Source organism: Rhinolophus sinicus, chromosome 1 (assembly GCF_057876585.1).
Source record: "Rhinolophus sinicus isolate RSI-liver-muscle chromosome 1, RSI-T2T, whole genome shotgun sequence".
Classification (NCBI taxonomy): domain Eukaryota; kingdom Metazoa; phylum Chordata; class Mammalia; order Chiroptera; family Rhinolophidae; genus Rhinolophus; species Rhinolophus sinicus.
The window spans coordinates 57,716,466-57,729,924 of NC_142501.1; the positions used below are offsets into that span (position 1 = coordinate 57,716,466).

Genomic DNA, 13,459 nt, shown 5'->3' on the forward strand with positions numbered 1-13,459 from the left:
GGTGATAAAATAAGGAAAAGGGAAGCGAGTACAATTACTGTTTTGTTAGAGTCGATCCCCTACATTGAGACAAAAATCATAACGCAATGAATTTTCTTCTGACTTAAGATAATAGGACTCAAAGTCCTATTAAAAGTGAATTTACAAACATTCTTTCCCTTCTCCTACTCAAGTGGATGATTTCAAAGTCTCATATGGTTGTTTAGAAAAGCTGGGCTTTATTTGGGAAGTGCAGAATTGAGCTACCGGGAAGAATGGTCTTTTGCGGGGCGGGGCTGTCTGTCATACTAGAGGTAAAGGTTTAAAGCTTGCAAAGTATGCAGGAGGCTCGTAAAAGAGAAGCGATCAGCAATAAAATATTCATTTGTCAGTTGACGGTCTCCTCTGGCCTCTGCTGAGATGAGTATATTTTGCCAACAACAAAAGATAGGGCTCAATCGAATAATTAATTATCTCCTGACTTATTAAGCATTTGAATAGAAGAAATCAATTTCTGGGATATGAGAAGAGTTACAAGAGATTTGCTGAAGATGAAAGGACAGTTGAGAGAAAAGTGAAAAGACACAAAAAAGGAAAATAAAGACTATAAAACTACTGATAAAAGCAGAAAGATGCCATTTGAAGAGTGCGTTGATCTGCTCTAACTAAATTAAAACAGAATCAAAGCCTTTACCTCCTACAGCTCCCCAGACCCCTCCTCCTTTGCTCCAGGCATCAGATTTCCTGTTTTTGCGGTGGAGCTCCTCTGGGGCTGAAGTACCATTTGCCTAGAAACCCCTCTGGGGATGTCAGGCAGAACGGTTAAGTTACTTAATTTTTCTAGATTCTAGGTTCACCCACCCCTTGTTTAGGTTGGAAGCTTGCTGTGGCCCAAGGCCTCCAAAGAGATTCATCAAGCCAGAATGAAAACAAAACCCAGCCAGTAGATGTAGAGTGGTTTATGTGGTTTTATGTGGCTTTAAGGAACAGTTCAAACCCCAGTGCTCACTTTTCTGAGGGCTACTTCCCCACCCAAGTCTCTGGGGCAAGCATCCTGAGATAAGTGGGCTACACTCTCCCATTCCCTAAACTTTTTGGTAAAATTGCATCCTGAACTGGGGCTAATAACTCTATTTCCTTTCTCCCTGCCCCCAACCCTTGGAATGCTTTGTCTCATCCAGTTGTCTCCATCTGCCTCCTGTGAATACTCCCTGCTTCCCTGCCCACTCAGAAACCTAGAACCATACACTGGACTGGCATGAAGGTAAAGGCAGAAACTTAAGGTCTTGGTACCCGGTGCTCACCACATTGGGTTGGGAGAGAAAGGTGTAGGATGATACCTCTTTTCTCTTCCCCATGTCTCCTGCCATGCCCCAAAAACTCAGACACAGTCACATTTACTCACACTCATACGCACAATCATATACACATAGCAGTGAAGAGAAGAGGGATAGGGAGGAAGGGAAATTTGCACCAACCAGCTCATGAATGCAACTTGAAAGATTTCAAACGGCAAAAGGCAAAAGGCAAAAAACAAAACAAAAAAAACCCCCAAACACAATAAAACCCACACACATATAAATTAAAAAATGAAGAAATACGTGCCCCTCCCCACAGTCTCTTTTCATCCAGTGACTGGCTTAGCCCCTCCACAAAACCCAGAAGCTTCCTAATCCCTCTATCCAACTGAAGCTTTTACAGGGCCTGGGTCTTCAGTTCAACAGGCTCTCCTGTGCCTTCTGGTTGTCCTTTGGAGTCACTGGGCCTGGTACCCTTGAGAATAGACAGTCTTTCAGAAACACTCTTGAGTCGGGGGAAGAGGAGAAAGTCATAGAGGAGACTGCCCAGGCCCCCTCCAAGGATCGGGCCCACCCAATATACCTGTAGGAAGAGGAAAGGAATAATCAGGCTTGTAAAAGGGACCAAGAGCAAGACAGGTCTCTTCCATACTCCATCGGTAGAAAACAGACATCCTGCACTTGGCACATACAATTGGGCACTATTTAAGCAGAAATCAGTGTTTGTTTCTTTTAAATATCTAGAATGTTCCAGTGCCTGGACCTCAAAATTCATTATTTCTTTTCTGACTTATCAAATTATTCCTTTATCCCACGCCTTCTTAGGTATGTTCTATTTGTTGTTACCAGTTTGCATTACTTTATATATTGCTTTGAAAAAAATTTATTCGTTGTGATAAAGTACACATAACATAAAATTTACCATCTTAACCATTTCTAAGTGTGCAGTTCAATAGTGTCAAATATACCAGTATTCGCATTGTTGTGCAACAAATTTCCAGGACTTTTTCATTTTGCAAAACTGAAATTCCATACCCATTAAACAACAACTCCCAATTTTCCCCTCTCCCAAGCCCCTGTCAACTACCATTTGGCTTTATTTCAATGAATTTGACTACTCTAGATACTGCATCTGAGTGGAATTATACAGCATTTGTCTTTTTGTGACTGGCTTATTTTATTAAGCATAATGTCCTCAAGGTTCATCCATGTTGCAGCACATCAGAATTTCCTCCTTTTTAAAGCTGAACATTATTTCATTGTATGTATATACTCAATTTTGTTTATTCATTCCTCTGTGAGGAACACTGGGGTTGCTTCCACCTTTTGGCTACTGTGAATAATGCGGCCATGAAAGTGCGTATACAGCTCTGAAAATGGTTTTGAATTATTTTTATGCTTGTCTGACATATGGCCAAACAACACAGCCAATTTATTATTGTTTTTGTTTTTTAAGGAGGGCGCCGCTCACAGTGGCCTATGTGGGGATTGAACCGGCAACCTTGGTGTTATCAGTACCACACTCTAACCAACTCAACTAACCAGCTGCCCCAACACAGCCAGTTTTTATGGAGAACTTATTCCACACCCAATTCTGTGCTAAATATTTCACACGTACAACTTTGACACTTCTCATAACACCTCATTTTATAGTAAGGAACCTGAGGCTCAGCATGATTGAGTTCTTTGCCACGGTCACACATGAGGCTAGTAAAGTGCTAGAACTGGGATAAGACCCAGGGCCCTTTGTGCTCATACACATCCTGACCTCTGAGAGTAGAAATTTTTGTCTTCCTGTTCACTTGTCTGTCCTTACAGTGCTAGTTTTAGAATCCAGTGGATATTTAGTAAAATTCCCTGACTATCCAGCAAAGGAACAATATGAGCTAGAGCTTCTCTTTATAGCAAAATAATTAATCCTGCTCACACAAGCAGGCCAAAGTCTGTGACAGCCCACTTAACTGAATGCTGGTAGAGCAGTCAACACATCCAGATGGAAAGCAGGAACCAAACCTGGAACCTGCATCCACACCCATCCAGGAGGGCTTCAGGATCTTGCCCCTCTCCCCTAACTTACCCAGTGGTTGGTGAAGTTTCTGGTGAGAATGGCAGGAGCAAAGGAGCGGGCAGGGTTCATGCCTGCACCAGTATAATACATCTGCAAAAGACACAGTTGTAACTGAGATACTCTACCCCAGCTTGTCTCCCCACAACCCACATGCCCCTTAGGGCTGGCACCTTGCCTCCAGCCAGCAGCAAGTAGGGAAGGACACCGTATGGGGGTCCCACAATGGAGGGAAGGCAGTGATGCCCCATTGGGGACAGACTACGGATCCACAGGCAAAGCCCACATCTACCCATAATGCATGCATTTCCACCTTGGGTTCAAGAAGGACTAGATACAGCGGTCATAAAACAGAGGAATAAGCAGGGTTGATTCCTCTGTGCTGACTGATACAGAGGGAGGTGGGTAATGTTCATGTTTGACAGTCAGGTGGGCGAGAAGAGCCCTTGAAAGTCAGGAAAGGTTTGGGGGCCCTGGAATCCTTAAATGAGAAGTTGCTCCTCTCTCCTGCTTACCCCAAAGAGGTGCCCCAGGGTGAGGGAGAAGCCAACGGCCAGGGCCACGGAGCCCAAGCGGCCATTCCGCCTCTCGTCGTATGTCGCAAAGATGCAGAGCACGAACTGGAGTGTCAGGAAGGTCTCCACTGTGGTGGCCTGGCTCACACTCACCCCAGGGTGCAACTGGGCAAAGGAAGAAGAAGGGAGGCAGCTCATTAGGAAACCTCAAGTCTTCCCAGGCAGGATCCCGTCTTTATAGCATCAATTCCTGGAGAGGAAGAATAATACAACCCCCTTCGTAGTAACTGTATTTGTTTCTTAATTTCTCCTAATAGTATTCCTTCATGTTGGAAATAATTGCACCCACTTATTCGGATGCAGAAACTGAGGCCCCGTAAGGTAAAATACCTGCAAGGAGTTGGAAGGAAAGCTGGGACTGGAACTCAGTTTTCCTGATTCTCAGTCCTGTGGTTTGGAGGCCTTCCCCATCCCTCCAAACAACCTGTTGATCCTCCTCACCCTGAAACACACACACACACACACACACACACACACACACACCCTGTCCCAGACCCCTGCGGTATTGATCCACCTGTACCAGGCAGGGAGTCAGGGAACCAGGCCCCCTCAGCCTGACTCAGCCAACGATTACCGTGTTAAGTGCTAGGTTTCCTCGCACAGCAGGCGGAGTAACACTATACAGCACGGCAGCCCCAGCCACAGCTCCCAGGAGTTGGGCTGCCATATAGCAGAAGGCACGGAGCAGGGACATCTGGGAGCCCACCAGGAAGGCAAATGTGACTGCAGGGTTGACATGGGCTCCACTGATGTGGCCCACAGCCTGCACGAGCGTAGCCAGGGCCAGGCCAAAGGCCAGAGCCACCTGTAGGACATGCAGGGATCCAGGGGTCCAGCGCAGTGAGGCCCCCAGTCCTAAGAAGACATAGAAGAGGGTGGCGAAGAACTCAGCAAATATGGCCCTCCAGAAGGAGGCTGACCGCAGTTCCCACATGGCAGGGGGGTGGGCACAATGCCTGGGTCCCTGAAACCCCCCTGGCCTGATCTGGGTAGACAGTCCCCTTTATAGAGGACAATTAATCCCTGGGAGGGGCAGGCTGAGGTGGCGGGCCCAGCCTCTTAACCCCTTCACGGCTGCAGAGGGCTGGGCCCACTCTCATGCATCTGATAAAGCTGCAGGATTTCCCCCTACCTCCTCAACTGGGAGACAAGTAGAGCCCTGGGTGTAAACGTGGGGGTAGTGTCAGGGCTGGAGAGACTCTGAAAGGAAGGGACCAGGAACAGGGGCCTGAAAAAGTTGCCTTTCTTTTCACGTCAAAGTTGGAGTTCATGGTCCTGATTGACATCTATATAAGAATATTCTACAACACTGCTTGGAAGGTCATTCACGCTGAGTTTACTTCATGGAGTATGAGAGGGTGCTCCTGGGGGCCTTCAGCCTCCTCTGAGCCGGCCAGGGGTAAGGGTGGGGGTGGGGGTCAGGAATGGGGTCCAGCAGGGATGTTGGATAACTGAAGAGAATTCTTTAGTCCTCTGGGATTAGAGGGCCTTCTCCCATTGGCTGGTTTGGGCTGGAATCTGTGGACCCTGCAGCTCTGGGACAAGAATAGTTCTGCTGTGTCTGGCTGTCTCTGAGGCTGGGTTCCCTACCCCCAACCCATGCCAGTACCTCCCTTTCCAAACTCTTAGCCTTGCCTTTTAATCCACAGATACAGATGGGGGAAAGAAGCTATCTTCTATGTACAGGCTGGGGTGGGGTTGGAGGGCTGGGGAGAGAAAGGGGGTTAGTTAAATCTCTGGACCAGCTTGTACCTCATCTTCTCTGACTCACAAGGTCCTAGCAGGAAGTACTGAAAGAAAGGAAACTAAGTTATGGCTCTGAAGCAATGGGAGGGTCTAATGCCTCCTAATATGGCTGTGCTCAGCACACTGAAGTCCTAAACCTTGATCCCTAGGGAAAGGTCAGGGTGGGGGTGTCTAGGGAAGCAGGCTGGTCAAGGAGAGAGAAAAGGACAAGATGGTGAAGGAAAGCTTGGGAACAGAGGTTCAGCTGTGCTCAGGCTTGGTGAGGGACTTAGAACTTAGAGGTGGGGGCTATGTGGTGATGGGCTATGTGGGGATGGCACACACTAGTAGGCTGCACTATCCCCATATCAGGGCAAGTTATAAAGGCCACAAGCTTTTCCTGTAAAGCACAGGATGAGAACAAAAATTTGAAGGATGGGCCTGCAATTTTGGTGCTCAGCATCGGTCCCATCCTGTACACCTGTGGGGAGAGAGGAAGAACGCAGATCAGAGCCTATGCTTCTCTCCTCTTCCAATATCCAGTTTGGGGACAGATAGGAAGTTACAGAGACGGTGGAGGGCCCATCTACCTCATCCACGTGCAGGAAAAGTTGCTGAGAACAGGTCAGAGGGCACCCAAAGGGACTATAGCTCCCAATTGCATGGAAGTAGAACAGTCCATCAGAAGTCCTTAGAAACTCTTGCATTCTAGAAGCCCCACCAATCTCCTGACTTTAGGCACCGTAACCCTTGCTGCAGCTCATCCAGTGATGCTTATAGGTCCCAGTCACCACTGCACCAGGGAGTGTGCAGGGTTCAGAAAAGGACCTCTAGACAAGAGAGAGGGTACATCATGGTGTTAAGAGCAGAGGCTTTGGCAATAGATACTTTGGTTCGGATGTGGATGAGGATACAAAGGGATAAAACTAGTTATGACTGACTGCTGGTGCGAATATAAATTGGGATAATCACTTTGGAACACAGCATAGCACCATCTTATAAAGATAAACACATACTTTCTGACCAAGGAATTTCACTCCTCACTTATGTACCCAAGAGAAAGTTCTCTATTCTTCCACCAGGAGACATGTACAGGGATGTTTAGAGCAACACTGTTCACAATAGCAAAAACTTGAAGCAACCCAAATGCCCATTGATGGGAGAATGGATGAATAAAAACAATGGTGTGTTCACACAATAGAAAATTATTGAGCTGTCAAAATGAGTGAACCACCACAATGACATTTAATAATAGGGATGAATCTTAGCAATAAAATAGCAAGGGGAAAAGAATCCCAGAAGACTATACATGGCATGATAACCTTTTTATTAGGTTAAAAAAAATCTACAATGAAAATATGCTTTTCCGAATATTATAGATGAAATGAAATTACACAAAAAAGAAAACAAAGCATGATGAACACAGGATTCAGGATGGGTTAGGGGAGGCAAGGGGGTGGAGTGGGATATTTATGAATGTATGTTTAGATTTCTGTGACTGTTAAGGTTCTAGTTTTTCTCTTAGGTGGATGGTTAATCATTACTATCTAAAAAAAATCCAAGTAAGAGGATACACACACAGGCAAGCAAGAGGGGAACGTCATGAACAGAGTACTGTTCTGTGCATTCGAGAGCTATAAGGAACAGCAGCAACAGAAGTCCTGGCTTTACCGCTTTCTAGGTGGGGAAGTTATGCTCACTAGATATAAACTCCAGGAAGGCAGGGATATGTCTGATTTGTTCACCACGGCAAACCCCATGCTTGATACTCAGTAGGCAGTAAATAAATATTTGTCGAATAAATTAATGTAAGCTGTCTAAGTCTGTTTCCTCAGGATTAAATAAGATAATGTAGGTAAAGGCCTTGTAGAGTGCCTGGCACAGAATAAAGAACTTAATAAACAGCCATTCGATAAGGGTTTTTTCACAGGAAGGGATTATCCCTAACCACCAACCCTACCGTCTCTTATAATAAGGGACAGAGGGCCAACAGCAGATAATTTGGTGCTCTTGTAGACACCAAATAAAAGGGTTAGATTTCTTCATTTGAAGCTACCAACCTCTCTCCTTTCTTACTCATTAACTTTGAAAAGACCCCTTGGAGAACTGAACGCCAGCCCACTTCCTTTCATACCAGCCTGTCTACTTAGGGGAATGCCAAACTTTCAAACTAGAAATGAGCTCTCCAGAGCCGGCAAGGGGGCTCAGGTGGTTGGAGCGCCCTGCTCCTAACACCAAGGTTGCCAGTTCTATTCCCACTGCCATGAGCCGCCAGCTAGACTGAGAAACAACGGCTTGAACCAGAGTTGGGGGGGCAGGCGGAAGAAGGGGGGAAAAAAGAGCTCTCAAAAACTCACTAGAGTTCTTGCATTTATTTATATGTAGCTAGCATACTTAATGTTTTCTATTAGCCTAGACTTTTTAAAGAAAATACCCACAAAATGCTGTGTTTCTCTTGAGGAGTAGAACCCAGCCTTCCCCAAACCCCCTACTTGGTATACATGGGGTTCTTACCGATGACAGTGCTCCAGAAGTCACTGAAAGACCCACCACCAGGCTGCCTGGCCTCCCGGCCTCCCGTCGCTGCTGGTGAGCCACAGTAAACGTGGTGAGTACAGTACCAGCTGGAGAGTGGAGAAAAACTCCATGCCTGGCTTAGGTGACTCCTTTTGCTCACCTAGAGGAGACTGGAGACGCTAGGAGAAGGGGTGGGAGAACATATATCTCCCTCTCCCTGCCTCAAGGTCCCACAATCTAACCACCAAAGATGCTTTGAGGAAAGGGTCTGCACCAAGTCACCCAATTTTCTGAGTGGTTAAGCCTAACTCATTGGTCTACTTGCAATACATTGAAGGTGGCTTAATGAGAGGATGCATAGAGCAAAGGTGCCTGCTCTGTTGTTCCTTCCTTAAAGTCGTATCAGCCATCCACCTTCATTACCTCCCTAGTGTCACCTACTCAGGGAGGGGAGCTGCTGCTAGTCTGGTTGACCAGCTAGGCTGCAGCTGTCTGGGGCAGTGCCAGGTAGAAAAGGACTGAGGCCAGATGGCTGCTGTGCTCTAGGCCAAGACATAGGACCCCCCCTTGGAAAGATTCAAGCCAGTGGGCATAGAACAGTGCTAGAGTCAGCGCTGGATTTGTCTGGATCCCACTGACTTCATCAAAAACCTGTGCCAGCCTCACCACCACCAGCTCTCCAGATAAGAGGTGAAGGACTATGCTTGGCATGGAGCTACCACTGGGCATGAGGCCCCAAGGACTCTTTCTACAAAGATCAATGTACCCAGGCCTTCAGCCAGCACCTCTCTCCAAAACCACCATCTCTGCAGGTCCTAGGGGAAAGGGGAAGGGAAGGCAGAATCAGGTTGTCTGTCTGGGCTGGCAGTGTCTGCTCTACTCTTCTCCTCACTGGTCTCCTACCTCTCTCCTCCTTATCCCTTCTCTGTTCCCTTCCCTCGTGATGAACTTTCCCAAACAGGCCTCTGCCTCTTCATTCTACAAGCACCTGATATGAGAGGAAGGAAGGACTAAAGGACAGAATAAGGGAGTGGTCACAGAGTAAGCCCCCATTTGGCTGGACCGGGATTACACAGGGGAGAAGAGGAAAGGTCTTGGTTCAACAGAAGAAAGATAAGAGTCTATGGAAAAAGATGGTGGTTTCTCCTCTTTGCGGGAATCTCATCTCCCAGATCACCATTTTGTCAGCCTGGTCCAGAGTCTCTTGGGTGTCCTGCTCCAATCTGGAGACTGCTTTTCGAGGTCTAGGAGAGTGGAGTTGGGAGATGAGGTGCCTTCCCAGGAGAAAGAGGCAGCCAGACAGATGAGCACGCCTCTCTTGTGATCAGGGCACAAACACTGTCTCCTTCCTTCCGCCAGTAGAAACATACCTCATCTCCCAGCCTGCCACCTTTACGCCCCGTCAGTGCCATCCCCAAGGGAGCACATTTGTACTCTCACCATTCCCACATCTGTGTATCCACTCTCCCCAGCCTTGGCCCTTCTCTCTCCTGCCAAACTCTTACTTCCTCTTTAGCCTCTTACTTCCTCTTTAGCCTTACTTCCTTTTTAGCTCAGATTCACTGAGTGAGGGGCAGGAGCTTCCCCTGGCTTTGGTCAAACAGAGGCACTCACAGTGAAGGTAGGGTCCATCCTTCCACTCCCTAATCATCTTCATGAACTTGGGTTTCAGGAGCCAGAGAGGTAAAGAGGAAAGCTCAAGGGAGGGTCTGAAAGACAAGAATTCCAGGGAAGGCAAGATAAGGACATCCTCATCCCTCATCAGAAACAGAGCAAACCAGTGAGAAGGTACCAATGCTGAACTGGCAACTGGGCCATTGGAATCTACAAAGGAAAGTGCCTTTGAGGAATTGTCAGGGGATTCTTGGGGTCAGTATTCCTGGGATCATCCAGAACATACCCCAATTCATCTTCGTCTCCCCTTCTGGTTAGCTTGTCCCCCCCCCCCCTTTTTTTTTTTTTGGTATTACTCTACTCCATTCTTGTATTTGGGGTTCTTCTCAGGGGTTGCAAAAAGTGTTTCTCTCTAAATTCTCCACTTTTCTCTCTTCTGGCCTTAAGCAAACATATCAACATTTTTAAAGTTTTTTCCAGTAGGAGCTATGAAAATGGAGAAAATGGATTTGCAAAATAATAAACTTGGAGTAGTTACAAAGTTAATTTAAGTCTATGGCTTATAGTACTAATCATCCTGGAGCCTCGTCGACCTCTACCCTGACTGAGGTATCTCTTAATCACTAACGACCAGCCTTTCGTTTATATTCCTTGGGCTAGGGGTCCTAAGTTGTCTGCCGCCTTCAATAAAGAAGGGCCCATTTCTTAGTCCCAGAGAGGTGCGTAGGGAGCAGGATCCGTACTACTAGGGAGCAAGTGAGTCTATAAAGCTCAGGGAATCTTCAGGCAGAGCGATTTGTCTTGCTTCATTTCTCCACAGTGGGTCCCATGTGATTACTATAACCACCTCTGAGGTTGTCCGGGGCAGACTCCTCACCTTTCTAAAGCAATTTCCTAGCTAGCCCACATCATCAGGACTTAAAGAATAACCCAGGAGGCTTGAGTTCCATAAAAATATCTACCTTGCCGTAGATATTTTACAGGACTGTAGGAAGACCAAATAAGACATGCCCAAGCAATATATACATTTAAACTTAGCTGCCCTAAATCAAAATATAAATGAACTGATTCATGAATTAATCAGATATAAACATAATTTATGATGATCAAGTATTGAACATCCTCTCAAGCAATTACAATATGGTTGAGTAGAGGTATGGTCCAGAGGGGCCGGGTGACCGTCCATTTCTGCTTCTATCACGTGAAATCTCTATCCCAGCCCCAGACTCAGAAAGCCAGGTCAGCATGTAACCCAGTTCCATTGTGTAGACAGTTTCAGTAGGACAAAGCCCTCAGCATAGCACAAGCCAGCCTAGCAGCCCCTTTGGCTAGCTCCGGAGGGCCCCCCTTCTCTCTCTTTCTCTGGTTATGCTTTGCTGACTGCTGACTCCTGGCAAAGTCCAGAACAATCACCAAGCTCTGAGTGCATCATCCTTCTCGCATCCATAGCTAAACGCTCCAATTAGCACTTGGATCAGGCCAGGGCCCCCCACAATGTTAGAAATGGGGGAATCCAAGGAACAGAGTAAAAATAGACTGGCCCATCCTATTCTTGCCTCCTTCTCCCCTTCCTTTCCTATGGAGTCAGATACAACCCCAAGCCAGGCAGACCAATGCCCACTGTGGGTCAGGTCGTATCCTAAGCACTTTATATGTGTTATCTAAGGTACTGGTATTCCCTAGGATTGTAGTTCCCGTTTACTCCCACTAACTCTAGTTTACACTCTCTTCTTTTTTTTTTTTTTTAAAGATTTTATTGGGGAAGGGGAAGAGGACATTATTGGGGAACACTGTATACTTCCAGGCCTTTTTTCCAAGTCAAGTTGTTGTCCTTTCAATCTCAGTTGTGGAGGGCACAGCTCAGCTCCAGGTCCAGTTGCCGTTGCTAGTTGCTAGTTGCAGGGGGCGGAACCCACCATCCCTTGTGGGACTCGAGGAATTGAACTGGCAACCCTGTGGTTGAGAGCCCACTGGCCCACGTGGGAATCGAACCAGCAGCCTTCGGAGTTAGGAGCACGGAGCTCTAACCGCCTGAGCCACCGGGCCGGCCCCTACACTCTCTTCTTGAATGACTTCACCTATGTCCATCTCTCCCTTGAAATTTATATCCATATATCTACAGAACACTTTCACCTGGGTGTCCAATAGACTCCTCAAATTCAACCTGCCCCAAACTGAACTATATAATTATCTTCCCCCATCCAAACACGCTTTTCCTTCTGTATCCCCTAAGTCAGAAACCTATGAATCAGCTTTTCTTGCCCCATCCTCACTCCCATCTAACCAGTCACTAAAGCTCCACCAATTCTACCTGTTAGATAGCTGAGCCCACACCATGTCTCATCTGAGAACTCTAGCGGCCTTGGATCCTGTTTGACCCTGTTTCTAGTCTCATCCCTTTCAATTCATTCTCCATGCTGTTGCCAGCTTTATCTTCATAAAAATACCATAATTTGTCATTTCCGCGTGATCCCTCCAACAGCTCCTGAATGCCTGAATTCTTACCATGGCACACACAACTCCTCATAATCCGGCCTCAACATTTCCATCGGCTCTCCTTATCTCCCAGCACGAGACTCTGGCAATATTGTGCTTCTTGTGGTTCTTCAAGCACCCCACTCCGTTTCATAATGCAGTGCTTTAGCCTGAGCTGTCCCCTGTACCTTGAATGTCTTTCCCCTTTTTGTCTGTCAAGTAAAATTCTCTATCACTTCCTATTATTTCGCATGGAAATATTAAGAATTTAATTACTTGTTCATTAGCAACGAGGCAGATAAATTATCTGAATGACGAATTTATCAGATGGATGGATAGTCAGTCTGTAAAAGTGAAATAATGCAAGAGATGACAGGCCAGAAACTATTTGCTTCACCTCTCACAACCAGGATGGAACCAAAGGAGAAATACAACAGAAACACAATCCTGGAACTTTCCTCTCATTACAAAATGCAAAGTACTGACGGGGCAGGACTTTTCTGAAGGAAATCTCTCCTTCATCCCTTTGCTCCTAAGGCTTAAAAGGAATCATCTCTCTTCTCCCGTATTAAGCCCCATAAAAAGGCTGGGTCAGGCTGACCCCTGGTGGAAGGAATGAGCCATGGCATGCCAAGAATGTAGGCACAAAACTCTTTATACTCATTCATTTCTTCATTCAAAAACAATGAACAGGCCAGCCGGGTGGCTCAGGCGGTTAGCTCTCCATGCTCCTAACTCCAAAGGCTGGTGGTGGTTCGATTCCCACATGGGCCAGTGGGCTCTCAACCACAAGGTTGCCAGTTTGATCCTCAAGTCCCGCAAGGGATGGTGGGCAGCGCCCCCTGCAACTAAGATTGAACACGGCACCTTGAGCTGAGCTGCCGCTATGCTCCCGGATGGCCCAGTTGGTTGGAGCGAGTCCTCTCAACCACAGGGTTGACAGTTCAACTCCCGCCCCCTGCAACTAGCAACGGGACCTGGAGCTGAGCTGTGCCCTCCACAAACTAAGACTGAAAGGACAACAACTTGAAGCTGAACGGCATCCTCCACAACCAAAACAACTTGACTGGGGAAAAAGTCCTGTAAGTACACACTGTTACCCAATAAAGTCCTGTTCCCCTTAAAAAAAAAAAAAAAAAAAGTGAGGTGGAAACAAATTCCTTAAAAAAAAAATGATGTGGTAACTTGTCATAGAACATAAAAGTATCTTG

The 13,459-nt window shown here is 46.7% G+C and overlaps 1 protein-coding gene across 1 annotated transcript; it reads right to left on the bottom strand.

Moving 5' to 3' along the window:
- Positions 1-96: 96 nt before the first annotated feature.
- MIP (major intrinsic protein of lens fiber) lies at positions 97-6,324 on the bottom strand. The gene is made up of 4 exons (XM_019742313.3): positions 4,492-6,324; positions 3,858-4,022; positions 3,355-3,435; positions 97-1,860 (listed from the first exon to the last, which is right to left on the bottom strand). The coding sequence occupies exons 1-4, from the start codon at positions 4,849-4,851 to the stop codon at positions 1,675-1,677; spliced, it is 792 nt and encodes a 263-aa protein (XP_019597872.2). The 5' UTR covers positions 4,852-6,324; the 3' UTR covers positions 97-1,674.
- Positions 6,325-13,459: the final 7,135 nt, after the last annotated feature.